Source organism: Geotrypetes seraphini, chromosome 5 (assembly GCF_902459505.1).
Source record: "Geotrypetes seraphini chromosome 5, aGeoSer1.1, whole genome shotgun sequence".
Taxonomy (NCBI): Eukaryota; Metazoa; Chordata; class Amphibia; order Gymnophiona; family Dermophiidae; genus Geotrypetes; species Geotrypetes seraphini.
The window spans coordinates 86529202-86556233 of record NC_047088.1 but is presented as its reverse complement, the minus strand read 5'-3'; the positions used below and the strand labels follow the sequence as shown (position 1 = coordinate 86556233).

General features: G+C 42.7%; 1 protein-coding gene across 9 annotated transcripts in view; it reads left to right on the top strand.

The window, feature by feature from the left end:
* Positions 1-27032, top strand: part of LOC117361055 (zinc finger protein 34-like) — a 156173-nt gene that overhangs the window by 110380 nt on the left and 18761 nt on the right. For all 9 annotated transcript variants that reach the window (XR_004539583.1, XR_004539582.1, XM_033945868.1 and 6 more), the window contains 3 exons: positions 10138-10254; positions 18986-19099; positions 21385-21498. Coding sequence is in view for 7 of the 9 variants with exons in the window: in XM_033945868.1 (XP_033801759.1) it covers positions 10138-10254; positions 18986-19099; positions 21385-21498 (345 nt within the window). In the remaining 2 variants the exon portion in view is untranslated. The remainder of the gene's footprint in view (positions 1-10137; positions 10255-18985; positions 19100-21384; positions 21499-27032) is intronic.

Here is a 27032-nt window from a genome sequence, read left to right as displayed (position 1 = left end):
GGGGCCCACGCTGTGCATCAGCAAAGGAGAGGGTAAGCATCTTAATAAATAATCCAGCCCATGACTTAGCCTGTGTTTTAGATTTTGGCCCCTTATGTGATTTGAGTTTGACACCCCTAACCTAGAAGATCATGACCAGAGAATCTTTCATTTACCAAGTTTATATGATAGATGGGTCAAGCTCTGCCAATCAAATTTAGTCAGAATCTGAACTCAGAGCTGATCTCTTTGATGCTTTGGACAATGGGTAAATTCCAAGAGACTGTCTCAATCTCCCATTTCACAACTTAATGAAAGACACCATCTTGTGAAATTGGGAGGCACCATTATTGATTCCTGTGGCTCCAAGGAAATTGGATTCTCTCTACAGGGTTCAGTCCTGCCTAGTTTTTGACAATCCGTAGCTCCAACACCATTCTTTTCTTGTGGAGCCTGCATTAAAGAAATCCAGTAGTTCCAAAACCTATGCCAGCACCACTCCAGAAAGGGAGGGGTGGACATTAGATAAGTTTGGTCGAGGGTCTTTCAGAATTCCATGCTTTCCAATAGAATCTTGATATGAAGTCAGTGCAACAACTATCCCAGTTTGAGCAGTACATCCTGGATAACCAACTCAACACTTTTCAGCATCTCACTAATAATCTGCTGGAAACAAGAAAATATACGGCTAGGTCAGTGTTTGACACCTTTGACGTCACCTTCAGAGCATTGGCACTGTGCTTTGCCATGAGGAGACAAGCGAGTATCAAATCTGAATGTTAATGTGCAAGACCGTTTAGCAAGCATACCATGCTTGTGTGATGAGCTCTTTGGGGAAAAATAGAGGAGGCAACCCAATAGACCATCTTCCTTCATCAAGAACTCTCAACTGTCCAACTCAATGCCATCAAGTAAATACCTCCGCAGGAGAGGGATTGAGGGTTCTATTCCACATATTTTCTGATGCCTAAAAAAAACAGAGATCTTAGTCCAATTCTAGACATCCGTGCTTTCAACAAATACTCAGTGAAAGAAATTCAGAATGGTTCCACTTTAGGAGTCAGTGGCCAGGAAAAGGATCTAGGTGTCATTGTTGAGAATACGTTGGAACCAATGTTCCCTCTAAGCTGAGCGCATGAGCGATCGCTCACTATTTTCATTGGCTCATAATTTTTCTCGTGTCGCTCACTAAAATACGCAGTGGGCGCGACTGGAATCGAGCGCGGGCGGAGGTGAGAGGAAGCGGCGGCGGCGGTTCAGGCAAAGCGCCGGCGCGGCACTGCGAAAGGGGACAGAAGCGATGTGAGTTCGGCACTTGTCGTTCTCCTTGGGCGACGCCGTGCCTGCGCGTCCTCCTCGGAGCCTTGTTTTTTCCATCCGCCGCTCCGTACCGCCGCCTGAAATGTGGCGTACCAAGGGGGGGCGGTCCGAAGGTGGGAAGCAGAGAGAGCTTGGGGCAGCCGCAGCGGTGGCTTTGGGGCTTGTTTCCCCCGATGGTGGCAGCAGTGGCTTTGTGGAGGGTAGGGATAAAGAAAGAAAGAAAGGGGGCAGGCAGGGAGACAGAAGAGAATCAGAAAAATAGAAAGGGGGCATCAAGAGAGAAGAAAGAAAGAAAGGGCAGGGAGAGAGGAAGAAAAAGTTAGGGGAGGGAATGAGGTCTGGAGGAGAGGAAGCATACAGGCTGAAAGAAGGGAAGAAAGATTGGATGCACAGTCAGAAGATGAAAGTGCAACCAGAGACTCATGAAATCACCAGACAAGGTAGGAAAAATGATTTTATTTTAAATTTAGTGATCAAAATGTGTCTGAATTTATATATGCTGTCTATATTTTGCACTATGGCCCCCTTTTACTAAACCGCAATAGTGTTTTTTAGTGCATGGAGCCTATGAGCGTCGAGAGCAGCGCTGGGCATTTAGCGCAGTTCCCTGCGCTAAAAACTGCTATTGTGGTTTTTAATAAAAAGGAAGGGGGGTATATTTGTCTATTTTTATATGGCTGTTACTGAGGTGACAATGCATAGAGTCATCTGCCTTGACCTCTTTGAAAAAAACCCAGAATAGGAATGATAATTAACATTTTCTCAGTGTATAGTGTGCTTTGTGTTTTTTAATTTTATTGTTGGTAGATCATTTTGACTTGGTCATTTTAAAGTAGCTCGCAAGCCGAAAAGGTTTGGGCACCCCTGAGCTAGAGCATTGAAACTGCGTGTGGCTGCCGTGAAGGTCATCTCTCACACAACCAGAAATTGCATCAGAGACGACCTTTACGGCTCCGGCTGCTATAAGAAGGCAGTTTAGACATCGCTGGCCACAGGGCAGGGAGGTTTGTCGGACCGGGCCTGTTTTCCGGGGGGGGGGGAGGCGTTACAAATCTTGTTGCCAAAATCGGAAAGGTGAGGAAGGGAGAAAGATGGGCCTGTGGTGGATGGAGAGATTGAGAGAAGGGGGCAGATGATGGAAGTGGGTAGAAAGGGGAGAGAGAAGAGGTCAGATGATGGAGAAGGGAGAGTAAAAGCTGAATGGAAGTGGAGAAAGAGAACACATACTGGATGGGAGGAGGTTTAAAGAAAAAGGACATATGCTGGATGGGGAAAGAAGATAGAGTTAGTGAGCTAGTGGAGGGGTGAAGGAAAGGGGTGGCATGCTATGGGTAGACATAGTGAAAAGAGGGAAACTGAGGACTGCATAGTAAGAAAGAATTTAATTTAAACGGAGGCAGAAAATAAAGAAGGAAGACCAGAGAAGGAAAGGGAAGAGAGAGAGGAGAGAGAGATGTCAGAGAATGGGGTAGGAGACAGAGATATCAGATCTGAGCAGAGGAAATGAGAAGAGAGATGCTAAAAACCACAGGGGGCAGGGAAAGAGAGATGAAAGGAGAAAGATGCTAGACCATGAGGGAACAGAGGGAAGATGATGGATGCCAGACCAAAGGGGGGGTGTCTAGAGGAGAGATGGAAGGGAGAGGCATACAGTTTCTGGAAGGGGCATAGAAGGAGAGAAGATGCCATATAGGGAGGGGTAGAGAGATGGCAGACAGTGGATGGAAGGAAGACAGTAACAAAAAGATGAGGAAAGCTGAAACCAGAGAAGACAAAGGTAGAACATAAAGTTTCTATTTATTTATTGCTTTAGGAGACATATGTCACTGTTTCTGTGGTGTTGCATTTTATGCAGAGTCCAGCTTCTTGCTGGTTCAATTTAACCTTTGTCTGTGTATTTCTATTTTATCCCCCCTTTTACAAAACTGTGGAGCGTTTTTTAGCGCCAGCCGTGGTGGTAGCAGCTCTCATGCTCAGAATTCTATGAGCGTCAAAGCTGTTACCACCATGGCTAAAATCCACACTACAGTTTTGTAAAAGGGGGAGGGGTTAGTTTGTGATGACATATTCCATACTAGGTAAAGGTGTTTTCTGTGTTCTGTGTGTTCGAAAGACATGGTTTTCTGTTAGAATTGACGGTGTAGGATTGATCTGTGCTGGTCTGGCTTGTTTAGTTTTACAATGGGTGTATTGATGTACTGCTCACTGCATTATGTAAGATGCTGCCTTTTCCTAGGTACTCATGTGTGACGTGTGGCTTGTTACTAAAAATCATGTTTTTCGTACAGATGGGGGGGGGGCAAAAAATGATGAGCCCCGGGTGTTACATATGCTAGGTACGCCACTGGATGTAAAGATACCAGAAAGCTGGCGAAGCAAAAACTTTAAGTAAATTGTTATTCTTCTAAGTTTTAAGTATTTAACCCTCCCACAATCTCACGGGCACTCGTCCTCCGCGCCTGCTCATAAATTTGTGGAGTATGTAACTTGTCGCTCATGCATATTTTTTTTTGCACACACCTCATCAATCCTTAGAGGGAACATTGGTTGAAACCCTTAGCTCAGGTCTCTGATGTAGACCTCAAGCTCCAAAATAGATTGGCCAACATCCCATTCAAGGAAAGGAGCTTTTTTGTGAGCCCATCTAGGTTGCTGCACAAAATTTAGCTCAACATGAGCACACTTGGAATACTTTAAATAGAGCTCAGTCTAAGTCTTTTTCTTCAAGGAGATCTACTAAACAATCTCCTTCACATCGGAGGCATACTCCTTTGGTTTCTGGGCAGCCACAGCAATAGCAGTAAAATTTCCAGTGGTTTTCAACTGATTCAGGGGCAATTCATCAATTGCCCAACTCTTCCAGCCCAATCACAGCTTGTTGTCATATCATCAACGTTGGTCTCTCATATCAACTGACCTATGACTAGATACTGGTGGAGGTCAACAAGACTTGTGCAAAGTTGGAAATCAGAGGATGAACAGTTTGTGGCCTGAACATGGAAAATACTCATAACCCAAAGACAAACTCTGACGGAAGTAACATCATGAGCTGAGTAGGAGAGGGGTAAGAAATATTCCTGAAAGGCAGATACGAAGTAGGTTAAAGGTTTGATAACATAAAGAGCCTATAACAGTAAAAACCTTCTCCCCCACTCCTCATAGGGCTGCTGCAAGAAGGTTGTCGAAACGCAAGTAAAAATGTCTTGGAGGATAAGAAAAAACTCAGCATCTGCTGAGGTCACCTCGAAAGACGTTAAAAGGTGAAAACAGACTTCCAACACCTGAAACTTTTTGTCCATGGCCAGAATAAAAGTGGTTGTCTGGCCCAGCAGGGGCTACAAGAGGCCTGGAGGCCAATTGCTGCTGAAGCTAAACTAGCAAATTGCGCAAGAGAGGAAGTGGAGGAAATGACCAGGGAATTGATCCGTTCCATTGAGGAGAAAGGCCGCCATTACTAGACAACGAGGAGAAGATTGTCTAGAAGAAAATGATAATTTATGATTGAAATATGTATGCTGATTACTTTCCTAGGGCCAAATATTCTCAGTCCACTGATGAGTGCTTGAGAACTACAATCTCTGGCTGAGGTATATAGTACAGTGCAACTTGAGCAACTCAGCAACAAGGAGAAGTTGAGATGAAGTGCACCCAAGCACAGAAATTATCTGTGTGTGTAAAGCAAAACTGGAAGAAATGTCAGAGACCTGTATGGACAACCCAGTAGGAACAGGTTGTAATGCATATACTGAATCCAGAATGCATAAGCATCTAATTGTAGATTACAGTGTTCTCCTGCAAATTCGCGGTTCGCAGACCCGGTCATTCGCAGTCTGCTCCAACTGCCTCTTCCTGTAGTAAAGTCGGGTTACACCAATCAGGAGCTGCGTGTCAAAGCAGCTCCTGATTGATGTAGCCCAACTTTACTACAGGAAGAGGTGGTTGGAGCAGACCACGAGTGATTTCCTTCACCCACCGGCACTCCAGCTGCCCTCTCCTGCCTCTCCAGCTGCCCTCTCCTCTCTCAAAATTCGCGGGGGGGGGGGGGGGATCCTGGAACAGAACCGCCGCAAATTTGGGGGGAGTAGTGTTATATAGAAAAGACTGTCGGTCCAGAAACTATGACTGAGATAAATGGGGGCAAAAAGAAAAAACTACTAAAAAGGATGTAGTGGCCTCCTCCTCCCCTTCAGCCATTCCCAAACCTCCGGACCTTTTAGAATGAAAAGGAGAAGGAGTAAAAAGTTCTGTGGAGATTGTTCCTTAGAGAACAGGTGTAGGGAAAATAGTTGAAGTAAATGGATGCCTTCTGGAAAGGACTGTATAAACATTGATGGTACATTTGGAAGGCATGTTGCGAGAGAAAAACTGGTTGATCCTGCTTTTAAATGAAAACAGTGCAAAGATCTGATATGGCGGGAATCTAACTTACAGTTTCTACACCTGTGCTAGATCCTGTCATTGACCTTAAGTCAAAGTATCCAAGCAGCAGGAACCCCCCCCCCCACCTTACAAGCTCTAACCCCATGGTGGAATCCTGAAGCAGTTGCAGCCTGAAATAGATTTGGAGGAATCCAGCTTTACAGACTCTATACCCATGTTAGATTCCCCTCAAAGTGGAATGGAAAACAGACAGTAAGTAAATAAACGACCTTACAGGCTCTACATGGTGTATTTTCCCCAATGCAAGCCTGCTCAGTGAAGTTTATAGGAAACGTGAAGTAGAAAAACTGCTGAAAATTAAACTTAAAATGGAGTCCATGTCGAGGACAACTGAGAGTGTTATTTTTTAGGCAGGCATGCTATAAAAGTAAACCTTCCATAAGGACAGTGAGAGTATCTAGTGGCTTGAGATCCTCAACTTGTTTTCTCTACACTGTTGCTCCTTTCTTTTGAGACTTGTGCTCCTTTCTTTTGAGACTTGTACAGTTTTGCACCAATATACAGTAGTTTCTCTGTATCCCTCCTTTTGTCGGGACAACAGAGGTAAGGAGATGTCATATACATCTCATCATTGTGCTTCTATTTTTCTCTTTTAAGCCTCATTCTCACCCTGGAGAAATGGCTCTTTATACCTTGGACTGCAAAAGAACCTTGGTTTTCTCTTTCAAACAACTACACTCTACGGAACCTCTTCTCACTGGTTCATCCCCTTCGCTTCTCACAGGTTAGTTCTACCTATCCTATTTCCTCACGCCTTACAATCTGTACCTCTTTTGCCATGTTTGGGCTATACTGTACCTTGGGGCATCTCTGATATCACATGAGCTCTCCGCCATTCTGGCTTCAGTTGCATTCTTATGTTCCTCTCTTTTAGGTACATTCTGTAATGCAGCTACTTGATCCTCAGTCTACTTACTCATGCACCTCTCCTGTCTGGACTCTTTTTCAGAAGGGAGGTTTGCTTTGGCCAAGTAGTTTTCTATAAAATTTATTTTCTTCATTAACCAACTCTCCCTCCATCCCATTTCAATAAGCTAGGGAGTCCCATATGTGAGAATATGCTGCATGCTTGTCCTAGGATAAAGCACAGTTACTTACTGTAGGTGTTATCTGGAGATAGCAGGCAGATATTCTCACAACCCACCCACCTCTCCTGGTTAGCTTCTTAGCTTGCTTATGGAACTGAGGGACCATGACCGGGCATCAAGTGGGAAAGCACTCGCAAATGCGCGGTGTGGACAGTCACAAAGTTTCTTAAAACTTAGTGACATTACACTTTACATGCTGTCCATACCGGCCTCTGTGGATGACATCATCCATATATGAGAATATACATAAGAATACATAAGAGAATGACGGCAGAAAAGGGCCAACGGCCCAACAAGTCTGCCCACTCAAAGAATCCTCCCCCTAAAAGAACCCTCCCCTAAGCATTTCCCCGGAGCAAACCGACATATTTATCCCAGCGTCTCTTGAAGTCAAGCACATTGCTGGCTTCGACTACCTGACGTGGAAGACCATTCCAACGATCAACCACCCTTTTGGTGAAGAAGTACTTCCTGATGTCGCCATGAAGTCTCCCATCCTTGAGTTTGAGCGGATGCCCTCTTGTTGCCGTGGGACCTGTAAGGAAAAAGATATCTTTCTCCACCTCAGCACGGCCTGCAGAAGTGACGTCATGTAATGCGGATCTTTAATTCAGGAGCCATTTTGATGCCATTAGTGGACGGAGCAGGAATGAACGAGAGCTTGTCGTTGAATTTTCCCTGACGCAGCCACAGGTTGGCGAAACAAGAGCCTTGTTGGAAGTACAGCCATTTATCTTCACTGGAAATCTGTGGGTGATTTAATAAGTATATCATGTCACTGGATGGAGCCGTATATCACCTGTGAAGATAAGTGTAAATTTTAGTCTTTTCTTCGTTTTTACTTTTCCCTGTGCACAGTGGTGGGATGTTTCTCTGTTTTTGAAAATAACATTTTGAAATGAGTGGAGTTTTTTGCCTGTGATACTAAAAAACTCATTGGGTTGCCGTCTGCATATTACTGATGGTTGAGGTCTTTTCTCCATTTTTTAGTAAATGGTTTTCTGTGGGCACTTCCACCACTTGGCGAATAACATTTGTTCTAGATTTTTGATTTAAACATCTCTATCATATCTTCCCTCTCCTCCTTTTTCTCTAAAGCATACATATTGAGATCTTTAAGTATGTCCCTATATGCCTTATAATGAAGATCATGCACCATTTTAGTTGTCTTTCTCTGGACTGACTCCATCCTTTTTATATCTTTTTGAAGATGCGGTCTCTAGAACTGTACACAATATTCTAAGTGAGGTCTCACCTGAGTCTTATACAGGGGCATCAATACCTCCTTTTTCCTACTGTCCATATTCCTATGCACTCTAGCATCTTTCTAGCTTTCGCCATCACCTTTTAAACCTGTTTGGCCACTTTAAGATCATCACATACAATCACACCCAAGTCCCGCTCTTCTGTCATGCACAAAAGTTCTTTACCCCTTAAACTGAACCATTCCTTTGGGTTTTTGCAGCCCAAATGCATAAGAACATAAGAATTGCCATTGCTGGGTCAGACCAGTGGTCCATCGTGCCCAGCATTCTGCTCACACGGCGGCCTCCAGGTCAAAGACCAGTGCTCTAAATGCGTATGTTCCAGTTTAGCAGGAACTTGTCCAACTTTGTCTTGAATCCCTGGAGGGTGTTTTCCCCTATAACAGACTCAAGAAGAGCATTCCAGTTTTCTACCTCTCTCTGGATGAAGAAGAACTTCCTTACGTTTGTACGGAATCTATCCCCCTCCCGTTCTCCCTACCTTGGAGAGGGTGAACAATCTGTCTTTATCTGCTAAGTCTATTCCCTTCAGTATTTTGAATGTTTCGATCATATCTCCTCTCAGCCTCCTCTTTTCAAGGGAGAAGAGGCCCAGTTTCTCCAATCTCACTGTATGGCAACTTCTCCAGCCCCTTAACCATAACCTTGCATTTCTTAGCATTAAATTTTAGCTGCAAAATTTCAGACCATTCTTCAAGCTTCGCTAGGTCTTTATGTCATTCACACCATATTGTGTGTCTATTCTATTGCAGATTTTGGTATCATCGACAAAGAGGCAAATCTTACCTGACAGTTCTTCAGCAATATCACTTATAAAAATGTTAAAAAGAACAGGTCCAAGAACAGAACCTTGAGGCACACCACTGGTAACATTCCTTTCCTCAGAGTGATCTCCATTGTACACTACCGTCTGTCATCTTTCACTTAACCAGTTCCTGACCCAGCCTGTTACTTTGGGACCCATCCCAAGAGCACACAGTTTATTTATTAGCTGTCTGTGTGGTACACTGTCAAAGGCTTTGCTAAAATCTAAATACACCACATCTAGCGCACTCCCTCTATCCAATTCTCTGATCACCTAGTCAAAGAAATTGATCAGATTTGTCTGACAAGACCTACCTCTAGTGAATCCATGTTTGGTCCTGTAATCCACTGGATTCCAGAAACTTCACCATTCTCTGTTCTAAAAACATGGTGAATATAGTTTTGCAAAACATAGCATGGCAAACATAGTATTACAAAGCATGGTTAATATAGTATGGCTCGACTTGGTTAATATAATATAGTACAAACAAAAAAAGGAAGAACCAACAAAATCTACAGTAAAACAACACCTTAAAATTAAATTAATTTTAAGGTGTTGTTTTTAACCGCAATTATTTTAATAAACTTTGCCTGTATCATTGTACATGTTACCGCAGTTCTCCTTGCTTTGTTTAATATAATATAACAACAACAGTATTGTAAGAGCTTGAAATTGTTTGAGTGATGTCTAATCATTGGTTGGATCAAATGACAGTGCTGTGAAATTGATTGACTGGCAAGCATCCTGCCTCTCAAAGGAATCATTCCTCCTACCCTTGTCAAGTTTGCTCTGATGTGGTTCTGGAGCACTTAATTGAAAGACCACGATGAATGGTTTAAGTAACATTTTGGCCTGATTATTTCCTCTTTAGGCTTCCATCTCAGAACCATCCTCATTTGAGATTATAGTTCCATGAGCCTTCATTTAAAGTTACCTGGGGGTCCCCTCCCCCTCCCATTTTTAGCTTTTCCCTTTTGTCTGGCTCATTATTACTGTAACTAGTGGCTATGGAGTCCTTCTGGCACCTGTTATCCTGTACCCTGATGGTAACTAATAGGCATCACCATTGCATAGTGGCTGGGACTTTTCTGGAAGTTCTAAAAGCTGTATTTATAGTATCACCATCTGATTCAAAGAATGGAAGTTGGGACTTAGAAATAAACTTGGGTCTCCTATCTGATAACACACAGCACTACTGGTGAATATTTGGGCCAGACTTCTCTAATGATTTTTATTTCAGTTCCGGACTGCCTTGGCACCAAACCTGATCATTCATCAGTTACAGTGGCACAGGAAGAACTGTATTTCCAAGATCCTGGTGAAACTGTGACAACAGGGACTATGACTGTCCCTCCAAGTGAGTATATTCATTTTGTGCATAAAAAATAATGGGTGAGAAAATAGCCATTTGAAGATGTGGGGCGATTAGAAACATGAAGGCAAATAAAGGTCAAGTGGCCCATTCAGTGTGCCCGTCCACAGCATCCACAATCTTCTCTTCTCCCTAAAAGATTCCACTTGCCTGTCCCATGCTTTCTAGACATAGTCTTCACCATAAAAATTTTTTTCAAGAGCTATGCAGCAGAGTACACTGTGGATGAGAAATTTTGTGGGTTTAGAAGCAAATCAGTTTCACTGTAAACTTTACAAGAGTAGTATTTATTTACCTTGAGAGGATGTGTTTACTAAAGCATTTTTAGACATGCAGTCCACTAAAACTTTCTTGCATACCTTAGTAATTAGCAGAATTGATGACTGTAACTCACTTCTAGTTGGTTGTCCTCCAATATCAGATAAAACATTTACAGCTAATGCAAAATACAGCCATCAGACTACAATGTTAGGTTCAAGGAATCTATCAAGCCACTTTTATGAGATAGTGGATACTTAAGGAGCACATTAAATTCAAGATTTTGACATATTTTATCCCAGGACAAACAGGCAGCATATTCTCACATATGGGTGATGTCATTCATGGAGCCCCGATGCGGACAGCTGCAAAAGCACTTTTGCTTTAACCCTTTCAGGACCATAAGGATCGTAGGCCAATTTTTGTGGTTTTGACGACATTTTTATGGTAAAAAGGGCTTGCAGATGCCAAAAAATTGATTTTTTTTGTGAAATATCATTATTTTTTTTAAAAAAAATCAAACTTCTGGCTTATGGACAGTGTGGCAAGTGAATCTTCTCGTCAATCTGGCAACGACGCTAATGAATGAATGTCGGAACCAGTTTGTTTACATAAAGGCAGTATCATATGGAATCCGTACATATCAAATTTAGAACTGTAGACTATCCCAATCAAAATTTATAGGATTTTAAAGTTATGGGACAAATATGTCCCTTGGTCCTGAAAGGGCTACGAACTTTAGAAACTTTGCGAGTGCCTTCCCGCCCGATGTAGGGTGCGCGTTTCCTCTGTTCTATGTTTTCCTCAGTTCTATGTGGAGCTGCAAAGTCGTGTTTGAATGCCCTGCCGTTTTTGGTGCCTTCTCGCCGCGAAAACTTTCATTCCCTTTTTTCTTCTTACTTCTTTTTTCTCTTAATAAAAATATATATTTAAAAAAAAGAGCTTCTATTCTTTTTCTTTCTTTACTTTTTTGCTGTTTTTGATGGCGGGACCTTGTCCTCTGCCTCAGCCCTCGGACTTTGATTTGGCTGAGGTGGTTTTTCCTTCCATGTCCTGCCTGTTAACTGGCTTCAAAAAGTTTAGCAGGTGCCAGCTCACTATTACACTTACCCAATCCCCACAAGTGATGCATCCAGTACCTAGGGCCAGACCACTGTGTGGAGTCTTGATCGTACTGTGCAACACTACAGAAGCAGTCCATCAAAAACCATATACTCCCAACAGAAGCAGCTTTTCGGTGCCATGGATACTTCTCCGGTACCTCTGACACCGACCAAGCCCTCCACATCCAAGGCATCGACATCGCTAGAGGTACCGGTGTCCAAGTCGGTGTCGCCATGGGTTGCTCCATCAGGTAAGCCAGCTAAGAAGCCACCAGCTTCCTAGACGGGGTCTCAGGACATAAAGGCACAGAGTCAAGTTGTACTGGCCAAACAAAGACCTTTGCAGCTCGCTTCCACGTCTAGAGGTGCATCTTTTTTGATGTCTTCCTCACCATAACGAGCCGGGCACCAGTGATACCGGCATCCACACCCCAGATATCGGCCTTTTAAAAGCCTTGTTGTAGCCCCTGCTGGGCGAGACAACCACTTTTATTCTGGCCATGGACATGGACATGGCCTTTTAAAGAGAAGCTCAATGCTCTCTTTGTTAGAGTTTGGGAGCATGTTTCAAATGCTCACTTCCATGTCGGCCCAGTATGAACATTGCTCTATACTAGATGCAGGCACCAAGGCTGCCTCATCAATACTGCCTTGGCTACACAGATTATCGTCATTGAGCCATACTTCTCGACACCGGTCTACGAGGCATTGATCTACTTCACCGAAGCATCGCTCTTCAAAGCTTTGGTCCCCTACATCGAAGCGTCGCTCTTCACCTTCACTCAAGCAATGCTCTTTACTTTCACCCAAGCGTCATTCCTCAGCTCCACTGAAACATTGGCTTTCACCAAGACATCAAAGCATTGGTCACCCTCTCCAAAGCATCATTCTTCTGGGTACTGTTTAGCTTCTCCGGAGCGTATGTGAAAACAGCATCATTTTTCTGGGCACAGATCTAGTCGCTCCATATATTCGTCTCCACACCCTCCATCCTCAACATCTGGAAAACATGTAACCAAATCCAAGCATCTCTGTCCTGCACATTCGACCAAGCGTAAGCGGTCTGCATCACCTAGTTCATCGACTTGGTACCATTCTAAAAAGTGGTACCTTTCTTCCTTTGTCCCAAAGATTCCGTCCCGGAAGATTCGGATCTTCATTTTCAATCTATTCATGGGGCATCACCTTCCTCCATGGAAGCTTACAGTTCCCAAGTGGAGTTTTCTCTTCGTTCCACTTCTCCTCGGGAACCTTAACATCAGAACCAGTCTTGTTTACCCGCTTCATTAGGCAGATGGTTAAGGATCTAGAGATAAAGTTGGAGGCAGACTTCAAATATTCAAAGGAATACATGGAAGAATTGGATATTAAACACCCTCGTAAGGAATTTTTTAAGCTTCCTCTGAATGGCATCTTTAAGCAGACTCTTCGTAAGAATTGGGAATCCCCATACTCTGCCAGCAACTCCTAGAAAATTGGACTCAGTATAAAATTATTCCTATTCCTGGATTCGACAAACTCCCATCTGCCTCACCAGTCTCTGGTAGTAGTCTACTTTGAAGAAATCTGCCCCTTCTAAGGTTTATGCTACTGTACCTCCAGGACGTGAAGGTAGATCGATGGATAAGTTTGGGAGGTGTTTATACCAAAATTCTATGTTGACCAATAGAGTCCTAAATTACAACTTTTATTTCACCTCATATTTAAAATACTGGATTAGGACCATGTCAACCTATTTCAAATACCTGCCTTCATATTGACTACCAGATTTCAAACATATGTACCACTTTCTTTTGCAGCTCTGGCAGCATCTGGTGCAATCCTCATATGATGCTTTTGAGTTGTCATCTAGAATCTCGGCAATCTCAGCCATGGGAAGACTGGGGTGGCTACGAGTGGCAGATATGGACCCTAACTTGCAAGACTGGTTAGTCAATATTCCTTGCCTGAGGGAGGAACATTTTGGAGACTCAATAGAAAATGCAACCAAAAAGCTCTCTGAGCATGAGAAATCCTTTAACACGTTGCTAAGACCAAAATCTAAGTCTTCAGCCCCTAAACTTACAAACCATCTTCCTCATACCAGAGGCGTTACTCCCCCAGAGTCTGCACCTTACTTTAGAACACTGCAGAAAAAGCAACATCCTCAAAAAGCTCAGACTCCTGCTGCTTCCAAGGTAAATCATCCTTTTTGACCATCTCATGTAGAGCATAACTTCAATCAATACATCTCTGTCTTTCCCTCTTCCCATTGGAGGTCGTCTGCTCCATTTCTATCACCGCTGGAAATTAATCACTTCCGATCTCTAAGTTCTTTCGATCATACAAGAAGGTTATTCTCTTCATTTCCTTCACACTCTCCCAGATCACCTGCCAAGAGTGTTTCCTTCCAACCTTCTTCAGTCCTCATTTCTTCTCCAGGAAGTCCAAGCTCTGCTCGTTCTCAATGCCATCGAGAAGGTTCCTTTGGACCAGCAGACCACAGGGTTTTATTCCCGGTATTTCCTTGTCCCGAAGAAGACGGGAGGTCTCCGAACGATATTGGATCTCAGAGCTCTCAACAAATTTCTCATCAAAGAAAAATTTCAGATGCTGTCTCTGTTGTCTTTGTATCCCCTTCTGGATTACAACAATTGGTTATGCTCTCTGGATCTCAGGGAGGCTTACACTCACATTTCCATTCACCCAGCCTCTCACAGGTTTCTCAGATTTCGGGTGGGAAATCAGCATTATCAATGCAAGGTTCTACCTTTCAGCCTTGCATCATTTCTCAGAGTTTTTATCAAGTGCCTGGTAGTAGTAGCAGTAGCTTTGCAAAATCATGGACTCCAGGTTTTGCCATATCTAGATGATTGGCTCATCAAAGACCCTAGGTCTCAAGGGGTTACTGTAGCAACACAACAGACTTTTGTTCCTGCAAAATTTGGGATTCAAAATCAGCTGCAGCCCTCTCAGACTATGCAATTTATTGGAGCTCTTCTAGATACTGTACAACTCAGAGCATTCCTTCCTCAGCAGTGCCAAGATGCTCTGGTACAACTTTGTCACCAAGTGTCCACCCTTCCTTCACTCTCAGCGAGACACTTGATGGTTCTTCTAGGTCACATGGCCTCTACAGTTCACGTGACTCCTTTTGCCAGACTTCACCTAAGAATTCTTCAGTGGGTGCTGGCCTCTCAATGGTCACAATCTCGTGATCTACTTTTCCAGCACATTACAGTGACATCTTCTATTCGGCAATCTCTTCAATAGTAGATGTTCTCTTCCAGTCTTTCCAGAGGTTTGCTGTTTCAAACGTCCACTCACCAGAAGGTTCTCGCAACAGATTCCTCGACCTACACTTGGGGGGCTCATCTAAATGGTCTCCGTACTCAAGGGCATTGGTCCACCACAGATCGTCAAAATCACATAAATCTGTTGGAACTCAGAGCGATCTTCAATGCTCTCAGGGCTTTTCAGCATCTTCTTCAAGATCAAGTCATTCTCATTCGTACAGACAATCAAGTAGCCATGTACTACTTGAACAAGCAGGGAGGAACAGGATCCCTTCTTTGCCAAGAGGCTCAGAAGATTTGGAGTTGGGCAATCCCTCACATTTTTCTGAGAGCTGTCTATATTCAAAGAGAGAAAAACTCACTGGTGGACAAATTGAGTCACATCCTACAACCTCATGAATGGACACTCAATTCACCAACTCTCCATCAAATTTTTTCTCAGTGGGGGTCTCCTCAAATAGACCTGTTTGTATCTCCACACAACAACAAACTGCCCAAGTTCTATTCCAGACTCTACTCTTCTTATCACCTGGAGGCAGATGTTTTTTTACTGGAATAGATGAACAAGTTCCTCTATGCGTTTCCTCCATTTCCATTTATTCTCAAGACACTTGTCAAACTCAAACAACATGCCACTATGATTCTGATAGCTCCTCAGTGGCCCAGACAACCTTGGTTCTCCCTTCTATTTCAACTCAGCAGCAGGGAACCTCTTCATCTACCAATATTTCCGTCTCTGCTTACGCAGAGTCACAGTTCTCTTCTTCATCCCAAACTGCAGTCTCTACATCTGACAGCTTGGTGCCTCTTGGGATAACTTCAACCCTTCAGTTTTCACAATCTGTCAGAGACATTTTAGATGCTTCCAGAAAACCCGCCACAAGACAGTGTTATACTAAAAAATGGACTAGGTTTTCTGTTTGGTGCAGTCTTCATCATCAGGAGCCACAATCTACCTCCTTGTCTTCAGTTCTGGATTATCTATTTCATTTATCTCAAATTGGCCTCAAATCTACTTCCTTTAGAGTCCATCTCAGTGCAATTACTGATTTTCATCAACCATTAGATGGAAAACCTCTTTCTGCTCATCCTGTGGTTTCCAGATTTATGAAAGGACTCGGGGCTTCACTTGAATTATCTATTTCATGTACAATTCAGACTTAGTCAGACTTAGTAAAGCATTTTATAAGATTAATATTAAGCCGATAGCACTTATCTTGATTAACAGCAAGGAGGGACCATAAGAGAAACAGTCAAATAACATGTAGGCATAAGTCCGGCAGAGGAAAAAATTGTTTGTTTGTTTTTCTTTAAAATACATTAGAACAAGATGTTATGGTATGAGAATATAGTGAGCTTCTACCCATGAGCAATATGAGACACACAGGTCGTGGAATTGCCATTTGCTAGAGACAGGCCTGGTTCTGATGCTATTGTCTCCATTAATTATATTTGTGATGATCTAGCTACATGCAGCTGTTCTATGGGAAATACAAGATTTCATTATTATTCCCAGAAAATGCATTTCTTATAGAAACTGTATATAAGAACATAAGAAATACCGCTGCTGGGTCAGACCAGCGGTCCATCATGCCCAGCAGTCTGCTCACGTGACGGCCCTTAGGTCAAAAACCACTGCCCTATTTGAGTCTAGCCTTACCTGCATATGTTCTGGTCCAGCAGGAATTTATCTAACCTTTTCTTGAATCCCTGAAGGGTACTTTCCCCTATAACAGCCTCTGGAAGAGCGTTCCAGATTTCTACCACTCTCTGAGTGAAGAAGAACTTCCTTACATTTGTACGGAATCCATCCCCTTTTAATTTTAGAGAGTGCCCTCTCGTTCTCTTCACCTTGGAGAGGGTAAACAATCTCTCTTTCTCTATTAAGTCAATTCCCTTCAATATCTTGAATATTTCGATCATGTCCCTTCTCAGTCTCTTCTTTTCAAGGGAGAAGAGGCCCAGTTTCTCTAGCCTCTCATTGTACAGCAACTCCTCCAGTCCCTTAACCATTTTTGTCGCTCTTCTCTGGACCCTTTCGAGTAGTACTATATCCTTTTTTCATGTACGGCGACCAGTGTTGGACGCAGTATTCCAGGTGGGGGCATAACATAGCTCGGTACAACGGCATGATAACCTTCTCAGATCTGTTTGTGTTCCCCTTCTGTTTTTTCTCTGCCTTTTTCTCTGCCGCCGCACATAGCACAGACAGTTTCATTGACTTATCTACAAGTACTCCCAAGTCTCTTTCCTGGGGGCTCTCTCCGAGTATAGCTCCGGACATCCTGAATTCGTGCATATGATTTCTGTTACCGGCACGCATCACCTTGTACTTATCCACGTTGAACCTCATTTGCCATTTCGCTGCCCATTCCTCGAGTGTGTTTATGTCTTGTTGTAAGTCTTGGCAGTCCTTCTGTGTCCTCACTACTTTGAACAACTTTGTATTGTCCGCAAATTTAATCACCGCACTCGTGCCAATTTCTAGGTCATTTATAAATATGTTGAAGAGCACAGGCCCAAGCACTGAACCCTGTGGCACTCCACTCATGATGCTTTTCCAGTCCGAGTATTGTCCATTTACCCCCCCACTCTCTATTTCCTATCCGCCAACCAGTTTTTAATCCACGTGAGTATATCACCCTCGCTCCCATGGCTCTCAATTTTTCGAAGTAGACATTCATGCGGGACCTTGTCGAACGCCTTCTGAAAATCTAGATATATGATGTCGACTGGGTCTCCCTTGTTTATCTGCCCATTTACTCCTTCGAAGAAGTGCAGTAAGTTTGTCAAGCAAGATCTTCCTTTGCTGAAGTCGTGCTGGCTGGTCCCCAACAGTTTGTGTCTATCAAGGTGATCGATGATGTGGTCCTTTATCAGCGCCTCTACCATCTTCCCCAGTACCAAAGTCAGAATCGCTGGTCTGCAGTTTCCTGGATCATCAGAAAAATATTTTCCTTTTCTTTGGTCTACATTGACTTACGAAATAATTTATAAAAACTTTATGCTACCTTTGGAATTTCACAGCTTTTCCATGTGGATTCAGTTCAAGAATGCCATTTGCAATAAAAATACGGAATAACTAGGGAACATCAGGATCAGAAGCCAGATGTTTGTGCGCAGAGCCTGTAATAAATTTGCATTTCATTATTCTCTCTCGTCCATTAGTCCTCAGAATCAGAGGGCCCCCCTTCCAGGTTGTCTAGTCATGGTCTGTGGAAAGGTTGTTAACCTTAATTTAAAAAAAAAAATTAAATTATATAATGTTAATGCTCTCAGTAATCTTTGATAATTTCACAATATCTAGTTTATCTAAGAAACGATGGTGATTGGAGAACATACTAGTGATTGTTTTATCCTCTGAGCTGCCTTGCTCTCTTTTAAACCAGCTCTACTAGAGGGGTTGCCAAGGTCTGCAAGACAGGTGTCAGGATTTTCTCTTTCATAAAGGTGGCAGCCTTATTCTGGAACTTCTGAATTTGTTCTGGCCTTGCTTTTGTCATTCTCCGAAAGGTCCTGTTTTAACTGAAAATTTTTAGCCCAGATTAATGTGATTCATAGCTTGCAGTGTTGTGCAAGGAATTACAGGGGAAGTAGGGTTAAAGATCATTTTTGTTTTATGTTGGAAGTCTTTTGTAAAATCTTTTAAGAGGATGCATGTTGATAGCCAAGTAACATATTCCGGTTCTAAGTTTAATTTGTATTTTTCTACCATGCAGCGATACATGCTTTTATATTATGGCCTAGAGCAGGGGTAGGCAATTGCGGTCCTCGAGAGCCACAGGCAGGTCAGGTTTTCAGGATATCCACAATGAATATATATGAGATGGATTTGCATGCACTGTCTCATTGAGTTGCAATTCTATCTCATGCATATTTATTGTGGATGTCCTGAAAACCTAACCTGTCTGGCTTTTGAAGACCTAAATTGCCTACCCCTGGCCTAGAGAGTGATATCAAAGAGCCAGGTCTACAGCATTGTTAATACCTGAGGATGAACAGAAATGTCCTGGCTTAGTTTCAGCAAATGATTTTGCTGGGTCAGTTATTGATACATGTGTTTCCTATTTGGCATTTCAGGCTGCCCATTTGTTAGCCCTGGCATTGCACTAGGCATAAAGCAAGAAGATGAGCTGTGTCTCAGGAACCATCCAAACACAGGAGGAAGAGATTCTATGGGCAATCCCAACCCATGTGAGTACATTGTTCAATATTAATTTCATATCTGCTGAAGTTGGTGCAGCATGCTGACGTGACTCCCTTTAATAAGGTTTCTTTAGCAAAAACTCAGATCTGGGAGCATGCATACAAGAGATGCCAAGACTATTATGATCAGAACTGAAGGGTGTACGATGAGACTGGGAGGATTTGACAAATAGTAGCTACAGGCTATGGTGATAAGAAATCAGCAGGTGAAACGCCACTCATCCCATTTTGTGAAATGGTTAACATTGTTGCTTTTATGGATGTATGAGAGCAGTTTGAAGAATTTCAGAGTCAGATGTTTAATTGCAGAGGTGTGCACTTTATATATGCCTTATGAACTTGATCATGGAGTTGCCAATTACTTGCAGATTTAAGGATTGCCCATTAAAAATGCACTCCCAAGTTTCACAATTTCCTTCTGCTGTGTCTTTTTTGACATTGATATTCAGGTGGCAGTCAGCTAAGATGGATTAAGAGTTAGAAAAAATGGAAGGGAGGAGAGAGAGAGGGTTGGATCATGGGAAGATTTGCTGAGAGAAAGAGGTGCAAATAGGGGAGATAGGGTGATGTTTGAGAGGGCTAGGTTCTGGAAATATGGATGGAAAAATACAAGGGAATTGGTGACATGAGGGAAGGAGAGAAATAGTGAGCACTGAGTGATGGGCAGAGAGAGGGGAGGGAAGAGAATGTACCCATGGAAGGGGAGGGAGATGATAGTGCCCATGAATGGCAGGGAGGGAAGAGATAGAAACTAGACAGATTTGAAAAGGAGGAAGAAAAATTGATCATGAAAGATGGATAGCAGAGGAAAAGAAAAAAAATGAATAGAGTACAGGGAAGCAGAAGCAGAGCTGTAGAGTGAGATGATTAGAAAGATAAAATCTCCAGACAACAAAGGTAAGATAAATGATTTTGTTTTTAGTTTAGTTTAGTAAGGGGGTAGTAGGAGTTGAAATACCACCTTTCCATGGGACAATTGAATTGAACTGTTTTGAGCATCTGTCTGCTATGTATATAGAAACATAGAAACATAGAAAGATGACGGCAGAAAAGGGCCACAGCCCATCAAGTCTGCCCACTCTATTGACCCACCCCATTAAGTCTGAATGCTAATGACCTAGTTCCTTAACTCGACCCTCGTAGGGATCCCACGTGGTTATCCCATTTATTCTTGAAGTCGAGCACGCTGGTGGCCTTGATCACCTGCACCGGAAGTCTGTTCCAGTGATCTACCACCCTTTCTGTGAAGAAATACTTCCTGGTGTCACCACTAAATTTTCCTCCTCTGAGTTTGAGCGGGTGCCCCCTTGTGACCGAGGGTCCCTTGGGAAAGAATATATCGTTTTCCACCTCGACACGACCCGTGACGTACTTAAATGTCTCAATCATGTCACCCCTTTCCCTGCGCTCCTCTAGGGTATAGAGCTGCAGTTTGCCCAGTCTTTCTTCGTATGAGAGACCCTTGAGCCCCGAGACCATCCTAGTGGCCATCCTCTGGACTGACTCAGCTCGAAGCACATCTTTCCGGTAATGTGGCCTCCAGAATTGCACACAGTATTCCAGATGGGGTCTCACCATGGTTCTATAGAGTGGCATAATGACTTCAGGTTTACGGCTGAGAAAGCTTCTATTGATACATCCCATCATTTGCCTTGCCTTTGATGAGGCCTTCTCTACTTGTTTGGCAGCCTTCATGTCTGCACTGATGATTACCCCCAAGTCCCGTTCCTCTGAAGTCCTAGCTAGCGTTTCTCCATTCAAGGAGTATGTTCTGCATGGATTTCCTCTGCCGAGATGCATGACCTTACATTTTTTATTGCACTATACAAGCTGAAATGTGAGGGGGAGCTTTATGCGAGTAATCGTGATTAAAAATTTCAATCGTTGTACAGCCATACTCACAACACACATCCCATACAAAGAAATATAATAAAATATGCAAAGATTAAAGTATAACTTGATCTAAGATGTGTTAAAAGCCTTCTTCAAATAAGTTCTTAAAATTCACTTTAAAAATATAATTGTCTTCAATCTCAACTCCTGTGAGAAAGTTCTAAAGGAGTAAGGCCACATAAAACCATAGATTTCCTTAATTTTGCCAATCTGTATTTTTTAAAAGAAGAAAGACCGATCACATCCTGCATTTTCAATGTATGCATATTTATGTACATATTTGTGGATATTCTTAAAATCCAAGTAGCTGAAGTGTGTCTCTCATAACAGGTTTGTGAAGCCCTAGTCTAGCAACTAATGTAGAGATTTCTTTTTCATAGGCTATCCCAACATTAATCAGAATCTTTTCTTACGGATTAAACAAGTGCAAGAACCATATTTCCGAGAGCAGCCCATTTTGGATGGAAACAGGAGCCTTTATTGTCCTTCCTTTGGTAAGTACTATTTCCAATTTGGATTTTCACCTCTTTCATAGAAACATAGAAAAATGAAGGCAAATAAAGACCATATAGTCTTTCCAGTCATGACATCCATTATCCCCTCTTCTCCCTTAAAGATCCAACATACTTGTCCCAAGCCTTCTTGAATTCATATACACTTTTCATCTCCACCACCTCCACTGGGAGGCTGTTCCAAGCATTCACCACAGTTTCTGTGAAAAAGTATTTTCTGACGTTACTTCTGAATCTATCCCCATTCATCTTCATCCGAGGCCCCTTCATTGCAGGGCTTCCTTTAAATTGAAGGAGATGCTTCATGTTCATTTATGCCACATAGATATTTAAATGTCTCTATCATATCTTCCCTCTCCCACCTTTCTTCCCAAGTATATATAGTGAGATCTTTAAGTCTGTCTCCATACACCTTATGCAGAAGACCATCAACCATTTTAGTAGCCTTCCTCTGGACTGACTCTATCCTGTTTATATCTTTTTGAGGGTGTGGTCTCCAGAATTGTACACCATAATCTAAATTAGGTCTTACCATTGTGGACAGTTTGAAGTTCAGTCCCCTGGGAGAGTGGCTCGCCCATGATCAATTAGGCACTTGAGCACAGGCTGATTGGCCCCCGTATCGGTGCTAAGGGATTTGTGAGTTCCAGCTACACCCCCCCCCAAAAAAAAAAAAAAAGCCCAAAAACGACGCGTTTGGAGCTAATGGGGTTGAAGGTTTCAGGTTCTTGGAGCCTGACTAAAAGGCAGCCCGAATAAACAAGCTTCTGGAGGATCTGCTTGCCTGAGGCAGAAAATCTTCTCCAGAGCTCAGCTTGTGTGTGAAGCTGATGCAGGCAGACACCTGGCAGGATTGTGAGTACAGCCTATTATTGTCTATGGGAGACATCAGGGGTTCTGACTTGAAGTGATCCAGAGGAGGACAACGGAAATGATAGGAGGCTTGCGCCAGAAGACGTTTGAGGAGAGACTGGAAGCCCTGAATATGTATACCCTAGAGCAAGGGTAGGCAATTCCGGTCCTTGAGAGCCAGAGCCAGGTTAGGTTTTCAGGATATCCACAATGAATATGTATGAGATAGATTTGCATGCACTGCCTCCTTGAAATGCAAATCTATCTCAAGCATATTTATTGTGGATATCATGAAAACCTGACTTGGCTGCAGCTCTCGAGGACCGGAATTGCCTATCCCTGCCCTAGAGGAAAGGAGGGACAGGGGAGATATGATTCAGACGTTCAAATACTTGAAGGGTATTAACGTAGAACAAAATATTTTCCAGAGAAAGGAAAATGGTAAAACCAGAAGACATAATTTGAGGTTGAGAGGTGGTAGATTCAAGAGCAATGTTAGGAAATTCTACTTTATGGAGAGGATGGTGGCTGCCTGGAATGCACTCCCGAGAGAGGTGGTGGAGAGGAAAACGGTGACTGAGTTCAAAGAAGCGTGGGATGAACACAGAGGATCTAGAATCAGAAAATAATATTAAATATTGAATTAAGGCCAGTATTGGGCAGACTTGCACGGTCTGTGACTGAATATGGCTGTTTGGGGGAGGATGGGCTGGAGAGGGCTTCAATGGCTAAGAGGGTGTAGATGGGCTGGAGTAGGTTTTGACTGAGATTTCAGCAGTTGGAACCCAAGCACAATACCGGGTAGAGCTTTGGATTCTTGCCCATAAATAGCTAAGAAGAAAAAATTTATAAAATTTAAATTGAATCAGGTTGGGCAGACTGGATGGACCATTCGGGTCTTTATCTGTCGTCATCTACTGTGTTACTATATTCTGAAAATCAACATTTTATGGATTTCTGAGGCCAGGATTTAGGTTCCCTGTCTTCAAAAAACCCTTTTTTGAATTTTTTGACTTTTAATATTACTCTCCTGGGTTGTTTTTGGTGCAAAATTGCAGCCATGATGGTCATCTTGGATTTTTCAATCCATCTCAATCTGCCTCAAAAACACCTCGATTTTACTCAGACTCATTAGAAATTGACTCAGGCTGTTTTAACTCTATAGCATGCCAAATTTCAGATAGATGGAGTATCTGTGTGCCTCATGCCACAGGGCATTTGAGGGGGTGCATTGGGTTTTTCCCTCTCTAGTCCTTCCAAAGGGTTGGAGTTGCAGTCAGCTCAGAAATCCATTCTAAATCTCCCTGAGGGCAACTCTGTGTCATTGGTGAAACGCAAGCGCACATACGCTTCTGAACCCATGAAGAGACAGGATGTGGCCTTGCAGAGGTCCTCAAGCACTCCAGTGCAGGGTTTTGAGTGATTTTGTGAGTTTAATTTTTGAAGCTTATTAGAAGTTAAAGGAGCATCAGTGTCTGGAGTTTCCCAGGTGCTGGTTAAGGGGAGGAGGGGGCGGTGTTTCTTGTGCACAAAGCTTGGTTCCACTGCAGAGGATTGATTTTCAGGATCCGGAAGTCCAATCTGAGAAAGATTGTGATGACCGGGAGTCGGGCTCGATGCCCTTGCTCTCCCCAAATGACTCCACAGGTTGGGAGGAATGCGGGTCGCAGGTGGGCGCTCATAGCCAAGAGTCTGTGGCCTAGACCAAAGAGAGGACCTGACACTGTGTAGACTTTTTAAACCATCGGATTTAATGGAAGTCTTCATGGTTTCCCTGCAGGAGTTAAAATTGGATTCCCCACAGAAGTCCATAGCTCAGACTTCTCTGTTAAGCATAGAAGCGGTCCCCTGGGTAAAAGCTCATCTATGCCATCTTCAGAATGCTCTATTATCCTGCTGGTATCCAAAGGTAGACTCATAAGAACATAAGAATTGCTGCTGCTGCTGAGTCAGACCAGTGGTCCATCGTGCCCAGCAGTCCGCTCACACGGTGGCCCTTAGGTCAAATACCAGTGCCCTATTTTAGTCTAGCCTTACTTGCATAAGTTCTGGTTCAGCAAGAACTTATCTTGCTCCAGATGCCATTACCTGGACGGCGGAGGCGTGTCATGCTTACAGTGGTGGCTCTGGGTGGAAGCACTATCCAAGAATGCCTTTTCGCATCTCATCTTGGGTGATACTGATGACAGATGCCTGTCTGTACGGCTGGGGAGGTCATTGCGAGGGTTGCCTGGGACGCTTGTTACACTTGCAGAGAAAATAGTCAGCCAACAGATTATAACTCGGAGCCATTCGTCTAGCACTGCAGGCATTGGAAGCAATCCTGGAAGGCTATGCGGTCAGGATCTTCTCAGACAATGCCACATCAGTGGCTTATATCAATAGACAGGGAGACACCAAGAGTGTTCTATTGAAGCTGGAAGCTCAATTATTCCATTGGGCGGAATCCCACCTACAGGCCTTAACAGCGGATTATGTAGCGGGAGTGAGCAATTTCCAAGCTGACTATCTCAGTCGCCAGACCTTAGATCTGGGAGAGTGGTCCCTGTCATAGATGACATTCAACAGTATTGTGAAACACTGGGGGTGGCCAACTTTCTATCTGATGGTGGTCAGCAGACAACAAGAAAGTCTCCTGGTACTTCAGCCGAAGATTCGAGCTGAGAAGCGCCAGCATGGATGCCTTAGTACAACCTGGCCCACACAGGGGTTGCTACGAGGTCTGACAATTAAGTTCACAAACTCATCCTAGAAAAAGTGCTACATACATCATTGCTGGATATCACTATGGTCACCTTCGAAGTACAGTGAACTCTCGATTTTCTGGACCTCGCAGTCATGGATAAAAAACGAAAATGCACAAACTTGAGTATAAAACAAAAGTTGGATCTCATCGAGAAAGTGGAATTGGGCATATCTATGGCGTGAGTTTGTGAGGAATATGGTGTCAAAAAGCAAACGGTATCATACATTAGCAAAGTAAAAGAAAAGCTGCAAAAATTTGCTTTGTCCAGTGATGTGGATTCTAACACTTGGTTGAGAAAAAATCTTAAAATAGCACAAGAGTCTTCCCTGGAAGAGGCTGTAATAAAGTGGTACATTCAGCAACATTCTTGTGGTGTAAATGTGCGGGGAGCGGAATTGCAATCTTCAGCAAAGACATTAGGTAAACACATGAACATTGAAATAAAAATAAGTGATGGGTGGTTGTGGAGATTTCGCAAGAGACATGGAATCATGAACAAATGGACTTACGGCGAAGCGTTGAATTCACCAACAGAAGAGATTGAACCGCTTCGTAATAAATGATCTACTCTAATAGAAGAGGAAAATTTATTGAAATGTCAGCTTTATAATGTGGATGAGACCGATTTGTTCTGACGTTCACTGCCAGAAAATACCTAAGCTTCTAAAACAGAACTGTTTCCAGGAGCAAATTAAGCAAAGAATGAATCCGCACTACTTTGTGCGAACACTGATTGTTCGCATAAATTAGAACCAGTGATTGTTGGCAAATCATGTCGCCCAAGAGCATTGAAAGATTGCATGAATAAATTACCCACAATGTACTACAATTCTAAAAAAGCTCGGTTTACATCAAGTATTTTTACGGCCTGGTTTTTTGAACATTTTGTGCCAGAAGTTAAGAGGTTCCAAGTGCAAAAATTATCCATACTAGCAGAAAACATCAAAGCACTGTTGATACTTGACAATGTACCAGCACATCCATCTCAAAAAATTTTGTGTGGTCATGATGGGAAAATAAAATGCATGTTTCTTCCATTAAATACAACATCTGTTCTCTAGCCTATGGACCAGGGAGTTATTTGGCAACCAAGAGAATATACAAGAAAAAATTTTTGCAAGAAGTTATGATGGTGTTGGAAGATGAAACAGAAGAAAGAGACGTCGGAGGGGAAAGCACTTTGCAAAATCTTAAAAATATAACATTAAATCAGCTATAAATAATTTTGCAGCAGCTTGGAAGGTAGTGAAGTGCGAAACATTAGCAAACAGGTGGAATAAACTTCTAAATAACATCGAGAGTGAAATACAGTTCAGTGTATTTGAAGTTGAAGATTTTTACACAACGATGAAAAATGCAGGAGAAAATAATACAACAGAAGAAGTTCTACTAGAATGGCTGGAAGAAGATGAGGGTGATCTGGTTATTAAATTATGTTGGACATTGAGATGGCTGAAGAAGTTATGAACCAAAAAATGACAGATGACGAGAGTGATGAAGAGCCTACAATAAAAAGAATGAAACGAGTCATCTAGACTGGTTTCGTTTATTGACTCGTCGTCAGAACCTGAGTTGCAACAATATTATTCTCATTTCTGAAATTTCAGAGAAGTTATAATTAATAAACAACAATGTTCTAAAAGGCAAGTGACATTAGAAACTTTTTTCTGCCAATAAGAATAAATGCCCAAACCTGACTCATTGTGTGCTGTAATACAGTGATTTTGATTTTTTTTATTTGTTTATAAATAAAAGTATAGTTTTGCAACATATATTGTCTCTTTCATAGTTTTTTATGTCTGTTTGTGTCTATTTAGCATGCTTTTAGATTTTCCGAACACTCACATATAACGGACCCCCCACCCAAGCAGTCTGTTAAATCAAGGGTTCACTGTACTCTCTTTGGGAAGCTATACAC